This window comes from Girardinichthys multiradiatus, chromosome 2 (assembly GCF_021462225.1).
Source record: "Girardinichthys multiradiatus isolate DD_20200921_A chromosome 2, DD_fGirMul_XY1, whole genome shotgun sequence".
In the NCBI taxonomy this organism is placed as follows: Eukaryota; Metazoa; Chordata; class Actinopteri; order Cyprinodontiformes; family Goodeidae; genus Girardinichthys; species Girardinichthys multiradiatus.
The window spans coordinates 42669230-42695595 of record NC_061795.1 but is presented as its reverse complement, the minus strand read 5'-3'; the positions used below and the strand labels follow the sequence as shown (position 1 = coordinate 42695595).

The following is a 26366-nucleotide window of genomic DNA, read 5'->3' as shown; positions in this document are numbered from 1 at the left end:
ACAGGTTACCTAGGAAACAAAGTCCTACCATCACAATAACGTAGAATTTGCCCGAAATTCAATTAGTGCTGTCTACTTTGGTCAGATAAGATTAAGCTCAAGCTTTCTAGCTAGAAACACCCCAGGTTGGTAATCTGTGATGCTGTGGGTCGTTTTTGTTTTTTTTTGTATTTTAAATTAAAATTTTATGCTGTAAAATGATAAAAAAATTATTTTTTTCCCCACAAAGTTATCACAATGTTAAAATCTCATACCGGCCCATGTTTACATTCAGAAGAGGTGAAAAACGATGGCACCTCTATAACCACAGACTGAAGCTGAAGTTACCTCATGAGGACAGTAATCCTCCTTCATAGTACAAGTCCCAGCTTAAGTACTAAAAAGATAGCTCAATCAATACTCACCTTCGAAATGTGTACAGGTATGGCTGGCGAACTGCCTGCAGGGGAGCCCAAATGATGAAGCCCAGCAGGGCAAAGGGCAGGGACACAAGGAGGAGCAGCAGATAAAGGGGGGCAGCAATCAGGACACACAGGGTGAGGAAGGAGCAGGGGTCTTGGGAGCGTTGGCGCTTCTCCAGGGAGGTGGCCACGCAGGACGCCAGGAGCCGGTCCAGGAGCCAATAACAGGGAAACACCAGGCTCCACGACAGTCCATCCAGGAAGTGCAGACAGGCACTGGAGTAAGGGGTGGTGTGGAGGACCATCTCTTCCCTTATTTCTTTGTTTGTTCTCTCTTTTTTCCTCTCTTTCACTTTCTCCTCACCTCACGCTCTCTACCCACACCCACATACACTCAATCGAGCACAAATATGTCCCAGCGATTACATGAACAGAAAAGAGTAAAAAAGCAATCACAATCCAGCTTATACCCTCCCCCCTCTTTGGAGAAAGAAACACTACATGGTTTGAATGATTTTCATCTGCAGGTGGAAGCTTTTCTCAGACTCACTACCCCTCCCTCAGTTATTACACCCTCCACAGGAGGCCTCAAAGAGCACAGGCTGAAGGTAGCTTGTTTCCATGATGAAAACCGCTCGTTTGATGCCGGGTCTATGATTGCGAGGACTCCAGCAACCTCCGAAGGGGGTATCCATTAAACATCACGATTTCCTGTGGCCCTGGAGAAAGTCGAGAAATCAATAAGGAGGGGAGGGATAGGGGGGGGAGGGTGTAAGTAATTGACTTGCTCTGGTATTTGCATGCTAGGAGGAATACACATTCATGACAATATCTGTGACCTCAACATACAATATATTTTGACACAGATTCTTGCAAACAAATCGTGCATTGAAGTTCGCCTAACCCAATATCCCTCAGAAGGCTCAACAGAGCAAGCACCATTTTTGAGAAACATTCCTATTTACAACCAGACAATTTTAGTTCAGCAATTCATTTGAGCAATTTGTGTTGTTTTATGCATGTTATATAAGGATACTGACCAATTTCCCTTCAAACTGCACTGCTTGAGGGAAACCATCATATGCGGTATCGACATTTTACACTACATGCACAGCACATATCCAAGCAACAAGCTCAACAGTAATTCTTGAATGGTAACAATAAAATGTGATATCTTCTTATTTCTATCCATAACTGTGTCTTTATGATAACACCTACACATTTTTCCAATTAAAAATAAACTAACAAAATAGAAAAAGTGTCACAGTAAGGCTTTGCTTTTGAATAAAATGTCTCTGCGTGGGCCATATGTCATGGCAGTCTGTTGTATTCTTTCAAAATGAGGCTTGTTTGTTGGATGAAGGGTCTTCCAATGAATAGCACATCTTTCTCACATTTATTACTGCATCCCAGTAATCTTCTTCTGTACAATCCAATTATTTTGCACACATGAATGATTCTTCTTATGATGATCCGCTTGTTTTGTTCCATAACTGACTTGCAGCCTGCTACTTTCTGCTGGGCTGGTTGAGCAGAAGACGGAGTATGATCTGCTGACTCATCACCACAACAGACTGACATATTTTTGGGTTTCTAAATGGTTATTTTGCTGTCTGACTTGTCTGGCGATCATCTTATAATACAGTACTTGCATCTGCAGCCTCCTGGAAGCCTGTGTTGTACCCAAACTGAGCATTGGACCTGTGGTCACAGTATATCTAACACTGTTAGATACTTGATGCTTAACTCATTTAAGGCACAGTAAAAGCACTCATGCAGTATTTTAAAAATTTAGAAAAACTTTAACTTTTTTTTATATGCTACATTTATAAACCTGTCACATCTGTTCTAAACTTGCAAGTTAATCAAAATGCATTCAGTTTAATAAAAATTAAATTGAAAACATTTAAATCCACAATCCTCATCATATCTCGAGGAATGTGACACTTATTAGACCATAAAAAAAATACGTATGGATCTCAAACCAAAATTATCCTTATCATAAGATAGATATTCGTTTTATATTTAGTAATCTTATATTACGCATTTAATATTTCATATTTACTCCTTCAGTATGATTTCAGGTTAATTTTTGATTGTGATTTTATTTTTTTTCCACCAAAGGAGATTATGTCGCCTATTTTTTTACATGCATTTTTTTCTGTGCTGGTTTGAGAAGGCCTACAGCAGGTTTTATTATAATATCATCAAAGAGACATTTTTGACTGATTTTCTGAAGCCAGAAAGCTCTTTAATTTCATTCTTATGTATTATTTTAGTATTTAACATTTAGTTTAGACGAGCTTTGTTTTGTTTAGTTTATTCACATGTCAGCGATGAAATGTAACACATGTACAGGAAACATTTCTACAATGATTGGATTTGAGAAAGGAAGGTATTTAAAGCTTATAATGTGGGGTGGGTGTGGTTTGTTTTCCACAAATAAACTGATAGAAATGTCAGAAATATATTGCTTTTCATACAATAGATGCAAGAGATAACAGTTCAACATGAGTTGGTGAACTCTTTAACACCGACTGGCATTTCCCATTCATAACACAGATTTATGAAAAATGCTCCAAACTTTATTCCATGAAGTTTTGTATTAGGTTATATGAATGCCAAAATGTGAAAGCTCACTTAAATGTACGTTTCTACCGCTGCTTGGTCAACATGTGCATGTTAATAACTCAGTTTCATTTTTATTTTTATTTTAAGACATAGACCAGTTTGTTACATTACTGGACTGATTTCACTCTTCTGTCAATTTATGATGTACAATATAAATTTAAAAATGTTACCTTAGCGTAGTAGGCTTCTGAAACTTGTTCATTTTGCCTTCTCAATGTACTCAAGAAGTACATTGATTCAAGTTTTTATAATATAAAATAACATGAATGCATGTTTTATATGATTTAAATAATGATTGTGAATGTGTTATTTATGAGCTCTTAAGGCTGTTTTTATTGAGACATGAGAGATTTGGCTAATATTTTCAGTTAGGCTATTAGCCCAACCTAGCCTAGCCAAGCCTAGCAAGCTGCAGCTCTACTTACCTTGTTGAAAACTTTAGCTTTGAGGTTATAAAGTATATTACTTAAACTAGACTCCTGTTACAGTAAATGAAGTAGAATATCTAAACACATTTCAAATCTAATCTTAGAATGAGGAACAATTTCATCAGAAATCGCTGATACAGTTAATTAGATGCATTTTATGATAAAGGTCAGCTTTAGTTGTTTAATGTAGGTGCAGCATAAAATTTATTATATTAAATCATACCCTCCAAAATGTTTCGTTGCTAAACAGGTATATGTATTATTTTATTTTCCAGTAAAATTGGATGTACTGGCAAATACTAGTAAATTACTCTGAAAATAAGGGCAATTTCAAGAATAAGAAGATTGTAATACAAGTTTCACGAATATTCAGAAAATACATCTATACCAGGGTTCACTAGTGTTAAGTTGCTGTATTATTACCAGCTTCACTGGATGGCATTTAAAGGTATAAAACTCAAAATGACTGACAAGAGTTTAAGGTTAAAGGAGTCCAACTGCTACGAAAGATGGGTTTCACTGCACTATGGGTTTTGTTTGTTGCTTCTGAATGCCCAACAGCAATAAATCCTTTGACCCACAGCATTTAAATATTTCTACTCTTCAACAGGACTGTTTTTCCTCACATCCTATAAAGGATTTTCTCTTTGGTAACGACAGACGGCATCAACAACCAATCCAAGAAAACACACATCAATCAAAACTGATATATCAGCAAGTGCAGACTGTCACTCTTAGTCTTATCAGGTAAAATGCAGCAGTGCATATTTTATACCCAAAATGGGCTCTAATATGAGGAGACAGATAAGCAGCGAGTAAGTGTGCCATAAAAAACGTACAGGGAAAAAACTGTTATACCCTTTACAGAAAGTAAACCAAAAGTTCACAAATTGACATATTATATTAAAGGCCAGATTTTATTTTAATTTTGATCAAACAAAAATTAGAACAAAAACAAAAGAAATGTATACCTACAAAGAAAATACATAGACTCTAAGCAAAGTGTCACAAGATGGCGTTCAAAATGACCACGACACCATGGTGAGATGTAAAATAACCTGTAGAAACATAAAGATAGCCAAAGAAGATTCAAAACAACTACACATGCTTCAGATTCAGTATTTATCCTAATAAACTGTTGTTACAGGATCAATAAGGGACTAGAACTTCTACTGTTACAACTGCGGTTGCTAAAACGCCTAAATTATTGTAAATATATTTGACAAATATTTCTGTTAATGCACATTCTGTTTTCATTATCATAATGGACCTTTAACTCAGATAACTGTATTCTATTAAGTCTATTAAGCAAATCATTTCACTTCTCTGAAGTGGCTTTTTAAAGTAGTTGATATTTTGTTTTGTTTGCCCCTGTGTTTTAATTAATTCCAGTTTATTTATTTTTTTAGTTTTTTGTTACAGTGAGAAAACTATTTACAGGTGACGTCCAAAGTGAATATCATGAGTGGTGCTTTAATCAGAACCTAGTGTGGGAGTTTTGCCAAATTTTTAAACAAACAAAATAAAGCATATTTTTATAACTTACATGATAAACAAACAACTGACCAAAACCAACAATAATGGCAGTTTTTGGGGACCTAAAGTGAAGTTTAAAATGTTAAAGTAAGGTCAAATTTTCCATATGTTACATTTTATTCCATACCCCAGCTTTTGCTCCATGAAGTGTTTATCAACTATTACAGTTACGGGAAGTAAAAGCAGTAGCAGGAAGCTCTTTACACAGTACTGATTGACAACCCAGATGTCAGTAATAAATGACAGTTGTGTGACCTCAAGAATTGTCAGGAAGTTCATCCTTACATCTGCCTCTGACAATTTCGCTTTCAGCATGAATCAATATCGTCTGTCTGGATAAATGACAGGAAAACTGTACGTGAACTCTCACAGTCTGCATTGTGTTCGTGTTAGTCAATAAATTTGTATTCAGCCATTAAAGTGTGTCACTGTTACCATTTGTTGGAAGCATCAATCAAGACGATACCCAAATTGACCCAAAAGTGAACAAAACTTACTGTAAAACACATAAAATGACTACATAAATATAAATAAACAGTCTACAATCTTAATTGCAAATTGAAAATAAGTTAAAAGGCACCATGAGAAGGCCAACTCAGAAAAACTTCACAATGTGTCATTACGTGACAAAGAAAATATAAAAATGCAACAAAAAAGTGACACGTAATGACAAAGAAATCTAAAAATAACAAAACAAAATAACCAGAACATAAAAAAATTGCCATAAAGGGAAATAAGAAACCAATAGAGACATAAAACAAAACTATCAAAACAGATTCTCAAGCCAGATACAAAAGGGAAAATATTCACAACCGATGATGAAAATACAAAAAATGCAATGGGTAATCACCACAATAAGGTTAAGATATTAAAATGGCACAGTGTTTTCTGGTGACTCTACATGTAGTTGTTGCAGCACATACATGATTTGTGGGATGAGTGGATGTTTGTTTATGCTCCTAAAGAAACATTATTAAACTAGAACATCAGGCCTATAGAATTTTTAAAATAACTTTTATCCTAAATATGGTCATAATGGTCCACATTTCAGTTCAAATTCTAGACTCCTTTGCTTTCTGTCAGCAACAGCAAAAACATACAGGAATAAGACATTTTATGGTATTAAAATAAATTTTCAGTGAGCATAGAGTAAAGGACAGAAGCGAATGGTTACAAGAAGGTTACAGATTTGCTGCACACATCTTTGCAGCAGCCTTTCTTGGTGGAGAAAAAAAAGCAGGTTAAAGATAACACCTGATACCCTTAACATAATAAATGGCTTGTTATGGAGGAGCTGCATGATTGACTGCTGAGGAGGCAGCCAGCTGACCAAACTAAGCAAGTGAAGACCAACGGAATGAGATGTGTCTAGAGACGGAGACACTAGATCCGTTACTTGGATAACAGGATGCAGCATGTACCGTTGCCTTGAGAGACTGCTGTCATTTTGTCTTTGGCCATTTCCATAGCAACATCTGTAAATCCAACTAATTTTACTAGCAGTGCTGGCAGTTGACCACCTTCCATCCAGACGACAAAACCTTTGAGTCAGTTGTTAAAACTCTTAACCCGATGCTGTGGTACACATCTGTGTTAAAATACAAAGTAGTAATTGAAGTACTGACCAGTACAACAGCTGGTTATCATGGAGACTAAATACAGGTCAGAGAAGACAAATTTCTAACCAAGGAATCACATTGGATATTGGGTATTAAGAGAAGCTGCTACCATCCCAAGTGGTAAATAATATTCTAGATCTAGTCTATCATCTAATCTGCTTCTGCCTCTCTGCCTGCTCAGACGCTTTTCTCCTAAGCTCCCTGCTTGCTTGCATTCATTTACTCCTAACTTTTTATCTCTTAGCCAAAATTACGGAAATATTGGACTAAAACTACTTCTTACCAGCGACTCCCAAGGATTATTATTATTTTTATTTTTTCTAAAGGATTTTGATGTTTTTATAATCGAACCTGAAAGGACAAGTTGACACCAGCTAATCAGCACAAGATACCTCCCTTCACCACAGAGGACTTCAACAAACGTTTACAGAAATTGGCTGTTTTGGAGATGAAAATCCACCGACTAGAAGTGAATGTGGAGGTGAATATGGGGTACAGCGATGATTCAACTCTGCCTGTGATCCCAAACAGTGAGCCAGCTCAACGACTCAGCCGGCAATCAGAACAATGAGAATAAACCTACCGGCAGAACCCCCATGGCATGTTTTAGGCGCATGCCCAAAAAATCAAGGTGAACGACTCACTGGATGATCTCAGCAATTAAATAAATTAGAATGGCCAGAATTACAGAGAAATGCCCCTGTTTCCCCTGGGAAAAGGAGACTTCGACAGCGAGCTGCTGTCACAACAACTGATAGGAGTGAGACAGCTGGAAATAATGGAGTTCCCCTCCAAAACAGATTTGCTCCACAACAGAATGAAAACCAGGAAAATGATCCATCTTCTGAGAACAATAAAAGGTTTGAGAACAACCTTCACTCTAAACAGTCTTCTCCTAAGCTGCCAGAGAAAAAGCGCCCCACCGGACCAAGGACCCTAACAGTGGGCAACAGAGCTGTGGATGGGATTAAAAACTTCTGCAACAAGAAAAACACAGAAGTTATGATTGGTACCAGTAACGTGGTGTCCGATATCTCAGAGAATATTCTTGCAATCACAGAAAAGCACCCGTCTCTAGAAAACCTTATTATACACTGTGGAGCCGTGGATGACGTGGCTAAGAAAATATCAGAAGGATTGAAGGACGATTTCACTCGTCTGCTGAATATTGTTGGAGGTCTCAATATCCAGGTGTTTCTCAGCGGACCCTTTGCACTGATTTTCTGTGGAGATGAGTTTTTTTGAGACTTCTGATGATTAATAAGTGGCTGAAAAAAACATGTGCCACCACACCTGTGAACTTCATCGACAACTTCAATATTGTTTGGGAAAAAAGACAACTCTTTAAGCATGATGGTTTCTGTGTGAACAAGCCAGGAGCCAGACGTCTCACATCTAATCTCTTCTGGTCAGTACATAATCCGCCAGCAGCTTCAGCAAAGAACATTGAGTATCAACAACAATGATAACGCTGCTTCCAACAGCTCCAGCAGAGACAACCGGCCAGTTGGCTGAGAAAGAGAGGTTATCACAAAAGGTCTCCCTGCTGAAATCCACAGGAGAAGTGGACCCCCGTTATACCCCCCTCCCCCCATACCCAAACCCAGACTTAGGCCGACCCCCCCATTAAACCCCCCTCACCCCAGACCGCACAGAACTCTCCCATCTCCCCACTGAACCCACTATTTGCTTTACTAGATTCTGATAACATGAAAGGAGCTCTTAAGATCGGGACCCAAATGGCTCTGACATCTTCTCCATTCAACACACCCCATGGCCGAGGCCCTGCTATTGAACCAACATCTTCCAAATGCCGCAGACCTCCACCACCTCCTAATCTATCTCCGCCTATTCAGGACCTTCAAATCACGTCTCCGTGATACAGTCTGGGCCCCAGTGGTAACTCTATCAGAAATGAGCATGTCCTGGATAAACTTGGGCCCCTGATGGGAGATAGCTGTAAAATCTCTGTGCTTATACGTGACAGAACAAAGCAAAAAGGATAAGAGACAGTAATAAACAATCAAAAAAAGCCATAAACCGTCATGTACAACCAGACACAGAGTTAATATCAGCAACTAAGTCATATGAACTGGCTTTACTGAACATTAGATCTCTGTCAGGAAAATCATTTTTAATCAATGACTTCATTACTGACCACGATCTTGATGTTATGTTTTTAACAGAAACATAATTACATGAATTTAATGAGGCACCCATTCCGAGTTCTGAGTCAACGACTCTGAACTACAATTTTCTTTGTGTGAACAGACAGCAAAGAAACGGTGGAGGGGGGGCCACTTTGTTTAAAGATTTACTGAAGTGTATAAAAGTATTTCTGGGAAAATTTGAAACTTTTGAATATTTGGCTCTCCAGGTAAAGAGCCCGGTCCGAACCATGTTCTTGAATATTTACAGGTCTCCTAAGACCAAAACAAACTTTTTCAGTGATTTTAATGAGCTTTTATCTGTGATATGTGTTGATTATGACTGTTTAATTATTGTGGGAGACTTCAACATTCATATGGACAATCCTGAAGACAGAATGCAATAGATCTATGTGACACTCTTAGAAATGTTGGTTTGACTCAACATGTTAAACAGCAAACGCACAAACAGGGACATATTTTGGACTTGATCATCACTAAGGGTCTAAACATTTCCAAGGTGTCTGTAACTGATGTTGCCCTATCTGACCACTTTTCTGTTATTTTTGAAACCATCATCTGCAATGACTCAGTTTGCCAAAGAGATATTATAAGAAAACGTGTCTTTAAGGACGGTGCTCCAATTAAAGTGAAAGTCGTTTCTGCGAAGAAAATGTCTCCGTGGAGAAGTGCTCCACCAGTCAGAAGAGAAAAAGAGGAGTGTCGAAAAGCTGAACGCAGGTGGCGAAAGACCAGACTCCAGGTTCACTATATTATCTATAAACAGAGACAATACAGATATAACCTACAACTGAAAAATGCAAGGTAATCTTTCTTTTCTGAGATCATCAGCAAAAACATAAACAATGCTCGTGCATTATTTGCCACGGTCAATAGGTTAACAAACCCTCCTGTAACTGTAACATCTGAACTCCACTCTACCAGGGCCCTTCATGAGTAAGATTATTGAAAAAGCTGTGTTTCAACAGTTAAACAACTTCCTAAAAATGACCAACCGCTTCGATGTCTTCCAGTCAGGCTTCCTGCTCACCACAGTATAGAAACTGCTCTTGTCAAGATGTTCAATGACATCCGTATAAATGTAGACTGTGGAAGAACCACAGTGCTGGTATTATTGGACCTTAGTGCAGCATTCGACACTGTTTATCACTCCATTTTATTAGAGCGCCACGAAAACTTGGTCGGCCTTTCTGGTACAGCACTCAACTGGTTTCAATCCTACTTGAAGGACAGGGACTTTTTTGTGTCAGTAGGTAACTTTACATCAGAGACCACAAAAATCACATGTGGCGTTCCCCAAGGGTCCATCTTAGGGCCCCTCCTATTCAATATCTACATGCTACCCCTCACTCAGATTTTAATAAACAACAACGTAAGTTATCATAACTATGCAGACGACACACAGCTATACGTTACGATGTCACCAGGTGACCGTGAACCCATTCAAGCGCTGGGTAAATGCTTAGAAGAAATCAATGCATGGATGTGCCAAACTTTTCTGTAGCTGAATCAAAATAAAACTGAAGTTATAATGTTTGAACAAAAAGAAGAGTGTTTAAAAGTTAGCACACAGCTTCAGTTAATACAGCTAGAAACCACCAGTCAGGCTCGATACCTGGGTGTAGTGATGGACTCAGACCTGAACCTTCAGAGGCACATAAAGACAGCATCTCCAGGATTAAAGGACTAATGTCTCAGCCTGACCTTGAAAAACTAATTCATGCGTTCATCTTTAGTAGAATTGATTACTACAACGGTGTCTTCACAGGTCTGCCTAAAAAGTCGATCAGACAACTGCAGTTGATCCAGAACGCTGCTGCCCGCGTCCTCACTAGAACTAAGAAAGTGGAGCACATCACCCCGGTTCTAAAGTCCCTACACAGGCTCCCTGTAGCTCAGAGAATAGACTTTAAAATACTTCTGTTAGTCTATAAATCACTGAATGGCTTAACACCAAAATACATTACAGACTTGTTGTCAGTGTTTAAACCACCCAGACCTCTCAGGTCTTCTTGCTCAAATCTACTCTGCATACCCAGAACCAGAACCAAAGATGGAGAAGCAGTCTTTAGTTCTCATGCTCAACTAATCTGGAATAAACTCCCAGAAAACTGTAAATGTGCCAAAACCTTAAGTTGCTTTAAATCAAGATTAAAAACGTATTTGTTTAGAGTGACCTTTGAATGTGTCATCTAAACATTATTAGTTAAGTTTTCAGTCCAATTTTCCTTTCATTTTGTTATCCATAATTCTATTGTCTTTTTTGTAATTACATCTGTTGTTTGATTTAATAATATGGTTAATTCTAAAAATATCACCAACTATCATTGAATATAGTTTTGCAGAACAATTTTTCTTAACACTTGATAATTGCACGTGAACTAGATGCTTTGTGGGTGTGAAATCTAGTCCTCGTGAATGACCCGCACAACACGGAATACTAGTTATGTAAAAGCTTTGAAATAATATAAACAAAACAACATTCAAACGTATCTATGAAGCTTCAGCTTTTTTTGTCGCTCTTTGGGACAAGTGGGCGACCATCAATGCTTCTCTGCTCAGATGTCTTTTGTTTCATAATCCTTTAATGACCGTTGAACAGCACAGCTCAGAGCAGCAGCTAGATAAAATGTAACTGTTCTCATTACCCCCTGGTTATTTTAGAGGAAAAAGCGACAAACTAATATAGCCCACATGCACACCACACAAGCAGCATACTCCAGCAGCTTCTGCAAGACAAAGCAGTGCCATCAACACCATTGCACACATGGACCTGCAAAGGCCAGTGATGTCACTCTGCTGACAGCATGCCCCAGGGTCTGCTGTTGTCATGGTGACCCACTCATTTCTCTACTACTGTACCGAAAATACAGACACACACACACACACACACACACGCTCACACACACACACACATCCGTGTTTTACTATCTTTATGAGGACGTTTCGGTTACTTCCATTGACTTCCATTCATTTTCCTTGATTTTTAGTGCCTAACCCTGACCCTAACACTAACCCTAACCAGTTAATACCTAACCCTAACCCTAACAATAACTCAATTCATACCCTAGTCCTAAACCTAACCCCTGTCCCAAGAACGGAATTTGAAAAAGTCAGGACCAGGAAAATGTCCTCAATTTGTCAAAATGTCTTCACTTTGCGATAAAAATATGAAAAATGGTTCTCACTCAGCAACAAGTACAAGAACACAGGGGCTCAGTCAGGACGCTGCCTGGCTTCATTAAATGCACAGTGAAGTATTTAACATCGACATACTCTGAAGGATGTCAGTGCTGTGCAGATGTTTTAAACCAATACTTGTTTTTTTAAACTCTGCTTCCAAAATCCTGATTTCTTAAATCACTCAAGTTGGTCTTGATTAATAGTTCCTTAGGCTTTCAAAAGGTTTTATTTTTCTGGACTTTATTTTCACTCTTCATTCCTCAATTTCTTCTATTTTCAAAAGAATGATTTTGATAGTTTAATAACACTGTGTCTACCAGGAGAATACGATGTTTCTCCAGTAATAAACACTGGGTCACCCCTGATCTTACTGCTAAACAACAGGAAGCAGACTTCCAGCTCAGGGGACAGAGAGGAACTGAAAATGGTCCAAAAAGAACTCTGGGGGAAACCAGGAAAGGCAAGGACAGTTAAGAAGGAAGGCTGGAGGAGTGCCTTCGACAGAACAATGCCAGAGAGGTGTGGGGAGGCCTAAAGACCATCTTGGCCAGAGTAAGGACAGTGGAGGGGGCCTAAGTCTGAAGACGGGGACTGGGCAAATAAACTAATCCTGTTATTTTATAGATTTGACTTTGCACCTGCCGATTCCTATTGCTTTAGAGTTTTTGGAGACTTCTTTTAGCATGTTGCACTGTAAACAATTTTTCGTACACAGGAAGGGTTGATTTCAAATTCTTTTGAAACCTCTTAAAATCCATTAGCAGATGCGTAAGCAGTTACAACTTTCTCAAGGCAAATTTCCTTCAAGATGCTGAGTAACAATGTTTTCTAATCATCTGCATCTGATGTAATATTCATGTGCATGATTTTAACCATTTTAAGTGGGAATAAATAGGGGAAGGTCCTGATTTATTCCATATCAGAAACTGCATTTTGTATTATATTTTTAAAGAAGAATATAAATAACAAGTTTTTTATTTAATTTATGTATATTACTTGAATTTTACTGTGTTTTTTAAAAATTGATAAGACACATCCATGTTACAAAGCATACAGGCTGTTGTAGGGTGTCCTATTTTTTTCATATGACTGGGATTAAGAAATCAAATTAAGAATGAGGCCTTTTTGTAGTCCTATGTCACATATTTTCTTGTTTCTATGTGTTTCCTAAAGACTTTTAGACACTGTTCTTTGTGGTGTAGATAACTTTTTAGGCCTGCAAATATCTCCCTTTATCTTTCCCTCCAATTTAACTGTACAATAAGCTGTTGTGGTGATAAACAAGGAATGGATAGAAATCAGTGACAAAGCAGCCAAAGTCCAGAGAAAATGACCTTCTGAAAATCTGGAGATGTACTGATCAAGAAAATCTGCCTATTGAATTAAAAAAGTCATAAAAAGTGTCCTTTAGTCCTCTGGAAGCTGTAGGAGATTCATTAAAATCTATGTCTCCTCCCAGATGATTATTTTCATATCAATTTAAAATTAAGGTTTCATGTTTTCATCCACAACAACAACACAATCAAGGTTTAAAGACCCATGGGAGCTGCTGAGCAGAACAAGAACTCCCACAGACTTCTCCTCTGGGCTGGATAAACTGTCACCTTATTCATCATCAATCAGAGGAAAGCTGAGTGCTTATTACCCATAATCACGTGAGGCATCAGAGCTTTTAAAAAGAGTCGCGTATACGTCATAACAGCTTTAGATGTGGAAAAGTTTTGAACAGCCGCTCTCTCCAGTGTTGAATATGGATTTTACCACAGTTTTAGACAGAATTGGTAGAGTTCATTTAAAGTGCTTTGTTTCCTGGGACAGATGCCAGAAGCTTAATATTAGCCTGCTTTAGCCATTCCAAACCTAGTTTCGATTTGTGTTAGAGATCATTGTCCCAAACTGTCACCTTCAGATGAAAGGGTATTTTTAAGGATGTTTAAGAGCAACCCAAGAGTCACCAAGAATCAAATGAAGTGTAAACCAGCTGTAACACCAGTGTTCCTGTGTGCAAGGAGGCCAGGAAACCAATCTATCTAAAATATTTCTACCAACCCTACCAAGCCTGTTTCATATCAACACAGACTGAGGGATGCTGACCAAGAGAGAAGGTTAATTGAAATCTCCATTTGACACATCAAACACAGACAAGCTTAATGTATACTGGAGTTTTTTCTATGATCAGATGACGCAAAGATTGGGCTATTCCTTGGAGGGGTCAAGGTGCAACTTTGCAGAGTCATGTTGTGGGGCTATTTTGCTGCCAGTAGTACTTACTAGCGGATGTTTAACCAAATATTAGTGGTGATGTAGGTACTGTATATACAGTCATATTCAAGACATTAGAATGTGTGTTCTGATGAGGCATGTTTGTCAGGTTAAAAGTACCTTTTAAAAATAACCTTTAACCAAACATACTTTTCATTAAGTCCACATTTCTGTATTCAAAATGCTTTGAATACAGATGCAATATTCTAATCTTAAATGTCATGTTTTTATTTGCTGTGAGTGGGAAATTATCATAATTAACAGAAATAAAGGCTTGTAAACATCAGTCTGTGTTTAATTAATCTATATAATGTGTTTCATGTAGTGAATTGAGTTACTGAAATAAAATAACTCTTCAGCATTATTCTACTTTATTGACTATGAGTGTATTTGAGCCTGTATGTGAAAATTCAAACTCTTTTAGCTCGCTTCTTTTTAAAAATCATTGAATATGATGTGTAATCAACCAGTCCTGAAAAATGAACAGTTCAAATGCATCATTAAAAGCCTGATTCATTGACTAAGAAAGTGCTTAGTCAATGTGGAAGGGATTAAATTGACCTCTGGTAATAAAGTAAAAAAACCTTTGTGTTATTTTTGACCAGTACATATCATTATAATCCCATATTAAACAGGTGTCAAAGGTTTCCTTCTTTAAACCTCCAGGATATTGCCTAAAATAAGAAATATCTTATCCAGGAGTGACGCTGAAAAACTAGTCCATGCATTTGTTACTTCAAGGCTGGACTATTGTAATTCTTTACTATCAGGATGTCCACAAAATGCAGTTAAAAACCTTCAGCTGATTCAAAATGCTGCAGCAAGAGTTCTGATGAAAATTAGAGAGATCATATTTCTCCTATTTTAGCTTCCCTTCATTGGCTCCCTGTTAAATCCAGAATAGCATTTAAAATTCTCCTCCTCACATATAAAGCCCTTAATGATCTAGCTCCATCATACATCAGAGATCTGATTGGTCCATATGTTCCTAACAGGTCACTTCGTTCTCAGACTGCAGGTTTCCTGGTGGTTCCTAGAGTCTCTAGAAGTAGAATGGGAGGCAGATCCTTTAGTTATCAGGCTCCTCTCCTGTGGAACCAGCTCCCAGTTTTAGTCCGTGAGGCAGACACCCTGTCTACTTTTAAGGCTAGGCTTAAAACTTTCCTTTTTGATAAAGCTTATAGTTAGAGTGGCTTAGTTTATCCTGAGCTATCTCTGCACTTATGCTGCTATAGGCTTAGGCTGCTGGAGGACATAATGACCACTTTCACCCTCTCTGCTACATTCTCACACTACTCTCTAATTTTACATTATTTGCTGTTATTTCAGATTTTAACTTTATGTTCTCTCTCATTTCTCTTCCTAGAAGCTGTATGTGCTGTCTTTCATATTCTAAACTTGAGTTTATCTGTTTTTTCTTCCTAGATGAAGCCACTGAAGAAGCTACTACTGCCTTTATGTTTTACTTTTCTTTCACATAAAAAATACTCCTAGATCAGTGCTTCTGTGTGGATTTGTGTGTATGCTCTGTTCTCTCAAACCCCCAGTCAGTTCAGGCAGCTGGCTGCTCATCATGAGCCTGGTTCTGGTTCTGCTGAAGTTTTTTTCATGTTAAAGGATAGTTTTCCTCTCCACTGTCGCAACATACAGGCTCAGTATTAGGGATTGCTGCAAAGTCAATGCAAGCAACTGTCCACAGTCGCTACATTCTCATCCAGGAGGAGTGAATAATGCAAGTCACTGACTCGATGCAATCTGCTGGGTTTCCTTAGATAGAAAAAATTTAACCAATTAGAAATATAAACTAAATTTGACTTCACTGTTTGATAGTTAGGATCACTTGGAATGTATTTACTTGACTTGGAATCTGTATGATTCAATTGAATTGACTTTGTAAAGTGCCTTAAGACATTTGTTGTGAATTGGCACCATATAAATAAAACTGAATTGAACTGAACAATATTGACATTTATTGCCATAATAACAGTATGTGAACTTCTTATTAAAGCTATTGAAAGAATATTGACACTTTGCTGTAAAACAATGGAAGACAGTTTAGTAACTTGTTTCAGTAACAGTTGTAAGTTAAAAAAGAATGAAGAAATTATTTAAATGAATAGATCTGAGTTCAGCAAAAGGAGACCAATAATTTGTGTGGGCCATTAGTGTTGGCTTTTCTGAATTTGCACCCCATAAATAACTGTTGGGATGTTAAGATTTTGGTTAAAATGAAAAAGACCATAGAATAAACGTTAAGAAATTAGATCTATCTATATGGTATACTGGCAAATGAGGTGTTATTATATTGGTACTATATTAAGAGAATACCTCAGCCCATTTCTTATGCACACACTTTGTCGTCATTAAATCAGGTTAAAGTATTTTCCCCACTTTAAATATCCGCAGGCATCTTGAACCATCAAATAATAACACCATCCTCCTCTCTCTGTCTGCTTCTTCTGAATAATTGTGGTTATGTAACATGGTTAGGGAAGGCACATAATGCCATCACTATGAGGCAAGGTAATTCTATCAGGACTGGCTGCCACCTGCTCTGAAGCAACACTGCTGCATTTATAACAACAAACAAACTCGGCAAGGCTGAGTCACCACAGGATGAGGAGCTGGACACCTCTCTAAACACCTGCCAGTTAAAATGTCTAAAGTTATGCTGAGGAAATTATTTTTACAGAAACAAGAAAGCAACATTCATCCTCTAGGCTTATAATATGGCGGAGTTTCTTGTGGTCGATTATGGGGATACTAACATAAAAGAAAAAAGGGTTTAAATGTTCCTTTAACTGGGTGACATTAAAGGTATTAGTTCAACCCGTGACCTTTTGTTTCATGTTGTCCTCTCCTTCAGCTCTCAGTCCGTCGTCTCTCTTTTCCGCAGCTGATCCAATAAATTGCTCTGCAGGGCGACACAGACTCACCTCTGCCCTTTTATGTAACGCAACGGTTGCTATTAGAGCCATTAACCTGCTTTTGATTCAGGGCACACATCAGCATGTCATCTGCTATGACAACCACAATGACTTGTTAGTACAGCAGCACCTTTGGCTTATGCAGGGATATTTTTAGACAGGTCAGCAGTGTGGCCATATTCAGTAATTGTGGTTCAGGATTTGGTGAAGATTCAGGTGTTGTGTCACAGGAAAATATCAGACAGGTTTGAAGTCAAATGTTTAGAAAATAGGCAGGTGACCTCTGCTACTTTCCTCTTATTTCTATCTGTAAAAACAAATCTGAATTTCAAAGACTTTGGAGTTATGTTGATTGGTTTGGCGACAGTTCTTTTTCAGCACAGAGTATTCATGACATTAGGCTGTACTGAAAGCCTGTTTCTTATGTGAATATTGTATATTCTAATGACGAACCGAGTAATCCCTGTCTTTCTTCTGGAGTCCCAATACCAAAAACCAAAACTAGCAGATTTCCAGCTGGTTTGATAAGCCTTGACCTGGGGTTGGCTGGTCAAATGAATACAATTTGAAACAGCTTTCTCTGTTATGATTCTGGCATGTCTGCTCTACCCTGTCTCCCTGGCTGCAATCAGCAGATTAGATGCACCTGGTGGCTGCTGCAGTGTAGTGCAATCTGTGGAATGCCAAGCACCTGTGTCTTCCCTGATATATACTGACTCTGACAAGCAGACGGTGCCAGATTTTTGAAAGCCATCGTGTGAGTAAATATCCAGTGTTCCTTCCTGTCTGATCATTGTTCTTGACCTTGCCTTGCCTTTTGGATTTATGCCTCTGCCTGCTCCCTGTCGGACTATTTGGATTTTGGTTGTCGACCTTGTTTCCTGCATCTGGTTTATGCCTCTGCCTGCCCCTTGCCTGACGCCTCTTGTTCCAATTGTTGACCCTGTTTCTGTCCTTGGATTATTGAGCCAGCCTAGCCCTCGGATTATTCAGCCTGGAGTCACTTCTTACCTGTGCTGTGGAGATCACTGCCTGCCGCCCACTGAGGTTTCCCCTCTGGGTTTCAAGTTCCACTCAAGACAAAAGCAGGTTAGTGACTTTTCTGATCCCTGCAAAATCTGGAGAGACTACAAGTCACTAATCCCTCTTTCTGCCTCAGTGATTCCTGGAAGCTGTGAGGTGTGTTACCTGTGTGATGTTTTCCTGTGGCTGAATAAACTTTTTAAACTTTCAGTACTGTGTCTGGCTGAATCTTGGGTCCGCCTTTTTCTGATTCATAGCAGAAAAATCTGGCCAAAAATGGACCCATCGCCAGCACAACAGTGGCGTACCCACGTTGATGAGACCCTTTCCTGGTTGGGTTCCGGCATGGAGGAAATAATTTCCACATTACTTTCTGGCAATCTTGTCGCCGAGCCGCCACCGTCACAAAGAAACCACGCCAAAGTAACACGGACAACAGCAGAGGTAAGGGAGCCAAGCCTCTCTCCGCCTGAGATGTTCAGGGGAGACCCAGACCAGTGTCGAGCTTTCCTAACTCAGTGTGAAATTCATTTTGAGCTTCAGCCGTCATCCTTTCCCACTGAATGTTCCAAGGTGGCGTTTGTTATATCTCTGCTGGCAGGAAAGGCAAAACAGTGGGGAACTGCTGAATGGCATAACAGGTCTGCATCTTGTGATCTTTATGAAACTTTTCCAAGGAACTCATTCGAGTTTTTGACCCGGTCATTCCAAGTCGTGAGACCGCAAGAAGATTATTGTCCCTCAAACAGGGTGATCAACCTGTCTCGACCTATATAATTGACTTTCATTTGTTGGCTGCAGAGAGCCATTGGAATGAGGCAGCACAAATGGACGCATTCATAAAAGGATTAAACGAAGACATCAAGGATGAGCTGGTGACCCGTGACTATCCTTCTTCCCTGAAACAACTCGGGGATTTGGCTGCTCGCATTGATATTCGGCTGGCAGAGACAAGGAAGGAGAAGTGCCATGAGAAGGGTCGCTCATCATTAACTCAGTTTTCTGCACACTGGTATGAGAGAAGGAGTCGGTCACCTCTCACTGTGGAAAATGATAATTGTGAGCCCATGCAATTGGGCAGAACCAAGATTACCCCTGAGGAGAAAGCTCGTCGGAGAAGATTCAAGCTCTGTTTTTATTGTGGAGAGAAGGGACATTTAGCACTCAGGTGTCCACTAAAAGGACAGGCTCAGCAGAGGAAGGGAGGTCTCTACTGAGCCGAAGTCAACTATCTGCCTCCTCCTTCTTGTTTCCTGCCCATTTTCAAACCTCTTCTTTGTCTCTCCAGGGGGCCGTGTTTATTGATTCAGGAGCAGATACTGAATTCATGGACGAAACATTTGCAAATTAGAACGGCATAAAACTTATTCCGTCAGCTGACACAAGAAATGTGCTAGCTTTGGATGGTCACAGCATGAACAATTCACATCTCAGGACGGAGGAGATTACCTTAACAGTTGGAGGTAATCATCAAGAAAAAGTAACTTTCATGATCATTAATTCACCTGAACTTCCTGTAGTCCTAGGGGCCTCCTGGTTGCAGAAACACAACCCTCACATCGACTGGAAGAAAAAAGAAGTTTTGGGTTGGTCTGAGTCATGTTCCGCTGACTGTCTTTTGTCTGCTACTACAGAGGTCAGTGTGCAGAATGAGGTTGAGGAGACCTATCTGGATTTATCCAAGGTACCACAAGAATACCATGACTTAAAGGAGGTTTTTAATAAAATCAAGGCCACAGCTCTGCCACCCCATAGACATTTTGATTGTGCTATTGATTTGCTTCCTGGCACATCACCCCCTAAAGGCAGAACCTATTCATTGTCTGGTCCAGAGCACAGGGCCATGAAGAGTTATGTTGATGAGGCATTAAAGGCAGGGCACATTCAACCCTCTTCCTCTCCTGCAGGTGCTGGTTTCTTTTTTGTTGGGAAGAAGGATGGTTCATTGACACCATGCATTGATTATAGAGGCCTTAATGAGATAACAGTTAAAAATAGATAGCCCTTATCACTCATGAACACAGCTTTTGATCAGATCCAGGGAGCAAAGATATTTTCTAAACTGGATCTAAGGAATGCATATCATCTGGTCCGAATCAGAGAAGGAGATGAGTGGAAAATGGCTTTCAACACGCCTACAGGCCATTATGAATACAAGGTCATGCAATTTGGACTTACTAACGCTCCTGCAGTTTTTTAGTCATTGGTCAATGACGTTCTAAGAGACATGGTGGGTCAATTCATATTTGTTTATCTTGATGACATACTGATTTATTCTCAAGATCTGGAAAACCACAGAAAACATGTCAGAGCTGTTCTCCTGCGTCTTCTCCAAAACCAGTTGTTCGTCAAGGCAGAGAAATGTGAGTTCCACATAACTACCACTTCCTTTTTGGGCTTCATCATTTCCCCAGATCAAGTGCTTGTCGACCCCTCTAAGGTTAAGGCCGTATTGGAATGGCCTGTTCCAACTGATCGCAAGCAGCTTCAAAGATTTCTGGGCTTCGCAAACTTCTATACGAGGTTTATTAGAAATTACAGCCTGGTTGCTACTCCCCTAAACGCTCTTACCTCTTCCAAGGTGAAATTTGTGTGGAATAAGGATGCAGAGAAGGCCTTCAATAGGTCAATAGGTTAAAGGAACTCTTCACGTCAGCTCTAGTGTTACGGTCTCCTGACCCAGAGAGACAGTTTATCGTGGAGGTGGATGCCTCAAGCACTGGGGTCGGAGCTGTATTAAGCCAAAGAGGTGAGGATGATCGTGTTCACCCATGTGCCTTCTTTTCAAGGACTTTGTCACAGGCTGAGCGGAATTACGACGTGGGAGACAGAGAGTTATTGGCTGTCAAGTTGGCGTTGACAGAGTGGAGACATTGGCTGGAGGGGACTAAGGAGCCGTTTATGGTGTGGACTGACCATAAGAACTTGGAGTACCTGAAATCAGCAAAACGGCTAAACCCTAGACAGGCTAGGTGGGCTTTGTTTTTTGGTCGTTTTAATTTCTCCCTATCTGACAGGCCAGGGAGTAAAAATGGCAAACCAGACGTCCTATGCCAGATTCAAGAGCCTGAAGAATCTCAGTCTGCAGGTGAAGAGGAGTTTATCCTTCCTGAAACCGTCAGGTTGTCTGTGTCCCGAGTGGAGGTGGAAAGGGAGGTCCAGGAAGCCATTAGAGATCTGCCTATCCCACCATCATGTCCACCTGACCGCTGTTTTGTCCCTGAACGCCTTGTGCCTAAGGTACTGGAGTCTTGTCATTGCTCTCGTTTAGTTTGTCATCCAGGAATCAGCAGAACTATTCAGACAGTTCGAACTCAGTTTTGGTTCAAAGATGTTCAAAGATGTCAAAGACTTTGTTGCTGAATGCACTCAATGTTATCGAGCCAAGCCTTCTCGTCGCCACCCTGCGGGGTTGCTGCACCCTTTGCCAATTCCCCCTCGCCCATGGTCACATATTGCGATGGATTTTGTGACAGGTCTACCGGTTTCTAATGGTCACTCTGTACTACTAACCATAATTGACAGATTTTCAAAAATGGTTCATCTGGTGCCCTTGGAGAAGCTTCCATCTGCTAAGGAAATGGGTGAGATATTGACCCGAGACGTTTTCAGGCTCCATGGAATTCCAAATGACATTGTTTCCGATAGAGGACCCCAATTTGTGTCACGTTTCTGGAAGGAGTTTTGTTCGTTGTTGGGAATTTCTGTTAGTCTTTCCTCAGGGTTTCATCCTCAGTCTGATGGCCAAACCGAGAGAGCCAACCAAGAAGCTGAAACCAAACTTCATATATTATGTGAGTCTGACCCGACCAAGTGGTCACAAAATTTGCCCTGGGTTGAATACGCCATGAACTCTATGCAATCAAGTGCCACTGGTTTGTCTCCTTTTCATGTTGTGTTTGATTTCCAGCCACCCATGTTTTCAGTTCAGGAGAGAGAAGCTAATGTTCCATCCGCCCAAGCGGCTGCCAAAGAATAGGTGCCAAAGAATATGGAGAAAGGCCAGGAGGTCGATGATCAGAATGTCACTAGTTCAGTCAAGAACGGCCAACCGGAGACGGATCCCTGCCCCTAAGTACCAGGTGGGGCAGAAAGTTTGGCTCTCCGCCAAGGACCTCCCATTAAGGGTAGAATCCCGGAAATTGGCACCCCGATTTGTTGGACCTTTCCCAATCTCCAAGATCATCAACCCTGTCGCTGTACGACTGAGATTACCCAACTCCATGAGGATTCACCCCACGTTCCACGTTTCTCAGGTCAAGCCCTTCGTGGAGCCCCGACTATAGAAGTATTAAAACATGAGAAGGACAAAGAAAAATGACTCTGACTTTGTTTGGCAGTGATTAGTGCCACGGTCGGAAAATCACAGTCTTAAATTATTTCCTGATGTCTCCCATCCCTTTTTATCCCCATAATACTATTATCTCATGCCTGCAAGTCTTTTAGACTGTAATTATGAAAGCAGAACTCATTTAGACTTGAATTACATTCTGTGTATACAACCTGTGAACGTTCAGCATATTAAACTCTTGACCTTTTTTTGCAGCTGTCCATATTGGCTCATATTGGCTCACATTAGCCAGCATTCAGACTCAGACAAACAATGTGTGTGTTTTGTCCCCTTGCAGTGTTTACATTTGCATGACAGTGTGATTGTATTCAGAAACGCTGCTGCTCTCTTGTTTGTTCAGTTTAACCAGGTCAGCTAGTTTGTTATTGATCAATACTGAAAACTGATGAAGGTCAATGTACCACCATGGAGCTCGGTAATGTACAACAGAGCCAGAATTAGATCTGGCTTGGCCTTAATTTTCTTAATAAAGAAAACTAATTTCTTGACAGAATGTATCATCAACAAAGAAATACCATCCATCCATTTTCTATACCCACTTCTTCAATACAGGGTCGCAGGGGAGCTGATGCCTATCTCCAGCAGTCGGTGGGCAAGAGGTTTGGTACACCCTGAACAGGTTACCAATACATTGCAGGCCAACAGAGACACAAAGGACAGACAGCCATTCACTCACCTATTCATACCTAAGGGCAATTTAGAGAGCTCAATTAACCTAACAGTAACCTATCAGTTGGCTTAGACCATCGTGAGACAGGTTAGTTTTACCCTACTGATAATGTGTTGTTGCAATACTATGGAGGGAACCCAGACATACACAGGGAGAATATGCAAATTTCAAGCAGAGAGACCCCAGGGCAGGAGTTGAACTCAGGCCCTTCTTGCTGCAAGGCAACAGGGATACCCTATATCTTGGCAGTACAATATGAGACAGAGGATCTTTAAAAAAAACAAGCTCCTTCAGCTCGTCCCAGTGGTCCTACTGCCATTTGTAGAAATACACCACTCCCTGTCAGAAACAACCAATCAGAGCCAGGAGGAATGTCTTAGCTTGTTCAAACTTTCAGACTTAGTCCACAGTTTCCTCAAAACTCTTTATTGCAGCTTTAAACATACCTGGACATCACAACAATTATCTGTTTTTTTTAGCTTTTAAATTTTAAAAACAGGATTTGTACAAAAAGCACAAATTAGATTCCATACTGTTACTTATTAGGCACAAATTTAGCCACGGCTGCCACGATAAACCTCTGCTTTTCGTGTCACGAAAGCTGTTAAGCAACAAAAAGAAACAGTTTGGCTTTTTCACAAGTGGCTTTTGTTTTTGTTATCTTTTTCAAAAGTAGGCAGACAGGAAGGGTGTGGAGAGAGGGGGAAGACATGCAGCACAGGTTAGTAGAAACGTTTCAGTCCTTCCTCAAATCTTATCTTCTGACTATCTTATGAGAAAACTGGGGAGGCAGGCACTTAAAGGCATGATTTATGCCGTCAGTTTTGGATTTAGACAGCTAATGTTTTGTTTGGAGGGAGAAAATAGCATGAGCCTCAGGAGAATGTTACCCATTTTATTCACGCCCCAGCCTCCGTTGCTGATCGCCTGCTTTTCTGTACTTCTGAACCTGACCTCTGCCCCCTACAAACATGTCTGCTCGTCCACAAATGCCCAGAGATACAACACATGATGAGAACAAGACAGATGGACACACACATGCGATTTCACTCTCAGTTCACTAAATCATCAATACTTACCCAGAGGCAGTGTGCAAGGTTAAAGAAAATAAATTAATAAATCATCCCTTATTTCTTTGTATTTTGCTCACATGTTGCTAGACTTTCCTGTAAGTGTTGTAGGAGTCTTAAGCAAATTTATAATTTTTTCTGAAAGTGTTCCCAAGTGTTAGCAGCATAAAGAAATGTGCCTTTGTTTGAAACGTCTGCAACCGTCTCATGGTAGGAAACCAAGCTTCAGCTGTTGAGTACTGCATCATTGGTTCCCTGCATGCTGTCCTTACAGGCTGAGCAGAACTCTCCCCTGACAACCAAAACCTCTTCCTGTCCATTCAATTATTTATTAAACTTGTGACAACAGTCCCTTGGCTTTGTGCAGAGTCCCACGTCTCAGTCATTTCTTCCTTTGTTATGTGTGCCCTCAGTTCCTCTGGATACTAACTTACAGCTATAAGCTCAGAATGACTTCCATCATGTTTTTTTCTGTTCACGAGTCACAATTCACAGAAAAACAGCTAAAGTTTATTTTCAGCCATTCAGCTTTTCATGTAATAAAGTGTTGTAGAATAAATGAAAAGAGAGGAAAAAGAGGTTGTGTAGTCTGTGAATGTTAAGAGAGAAAATAGCAGCGAAGGACTGCTTCCTGGCTGTCGCTGTCGCTGAGTATGATTAATGCTGTCATGGAGACGGCCCGAAGTCCAGGCTATGGCAAACACAGGTAAGTGTTTGGTGATAGAGATACAGACATTTTCAAAGTTCTTTCTATTAATTGCCTTGTGGTTAATCATCAATTTTTATTGAATGTCCTTCTATAATGTAAAATGTGATTGAATGACTGAAACAAATATATATCATAATATAGTTTACATATTTAAAAGAAGCAGGGATCAATGCATTTTTTCTCATTTAAAAAACAAGCCTCAGATTTTCATCCTGAATTCTACAGTACATGCTGAATGTTATTGCTGAAAGATGCCAACATAAGCACAAAGGCCCCTTTCAGATCATAGTTGTGCAATAATATAATGATATACAAACACCAATTCCCCATTATGGGTCACTTTGTCCATTTGTCCATACAAATCGATCCCAGGCCCTGTGTGCTTTGATAGCATGCAGCCTGGATTGCAGAACCAAAAGGGTGTGGCTCACAACCCGCAGCACTCCCCTGAGTAATTCGTAAGACGGCTGAGCTCTATGTTGCAATTCTTATACAGGCTTTCTAAATCCAACTTTAAAAACAGGCACAGTTGTTGCTTACCATAAGAGTCTGCTGAGCAACATAGTTAGCCGAACAGAGTTTGGAAGATCATGCACACACTATGGACTCCTGCTGCTTCTGCAGCTGTCAGTTTGTATCATATTACTATGTCACACTCGTTCTATAATCCTCTATTACTATGGGTGTAAGGGTACACGTAATCATACTGAAAATATCTGGTACAGCCCTGTCGGTTCGATGCGCACATGCACCAATCGAATAAGGCGTTGTTTTATACCTGAACACATATGTGGAACTAAGTGCGCAATATAATGCTTTGTAGCACAACAGTGACACAATTATAAAACAGAGTTGACTCCCAGCTGCCACTAAATGCTGCTATTTTGGAACATTAGGGTTTCTCATGCAGCTGCAGTAGAGAATGAAAAATGGACGAAACCAGAACTTCATGTAAGCATACTCATTTTTCATCAGCAATTTGGTGTGTAGCTCACTCGGCACTTAACTGAATGACTTACCTAAAACAACATCAAGCTGATTATAAACACCACAGATGCTGAAGAAAAATTATGGGGTAAGATTTCTGTCAATACAAAGCATATTTCATAAAAGTAATTTCATAAATGGAAGTCAGCAGGCATGCATAAATTAAAAATTTTAATTGTTTCATACCACAAATCTGGAGAAATCTGCATTTGATCTGTGAGAATACAAATTGAAATTGTACAACAAAAAAATTCATTCGTTCATCTTCTATACTGCTTATTCCATAGTGGGTCACGGGGGAGCTGGTGCCTATCTCCAGCAGTCTACGGGCAAGAGGCGGGATACACCCTGGACAAGTCACCAATCCATCACAGGGCAACACAGAGACATACAGGAAAAAC

General features: G+C 39.9%; 1 protein-coding gene across 1 annotated transcript in view; it reads right to left on the bottom strand.

Annotated features, from left to right (window-relative positions):
* smpd3 (sphingomyelin phosphodiesterase 3) overlaps nucleotides 1-26366 on the bottom strand; it is a 109755-nt gene that overhangs the window by 58524 nt on the left and 24865 nt on the right. The window contains exon 2 of the mRNA XM_047352095.1: nucleotides 405-1120. Coding sequence (XP_047208051.1) covers nucleotides 405-706 — 302 coding nt within the window. The 5' untranslated portion in view covers nucleotides 707-1120. The remainder of the gene's footprint in view (nucleotides 1-404; nucleotides 1121-26366) is intronic.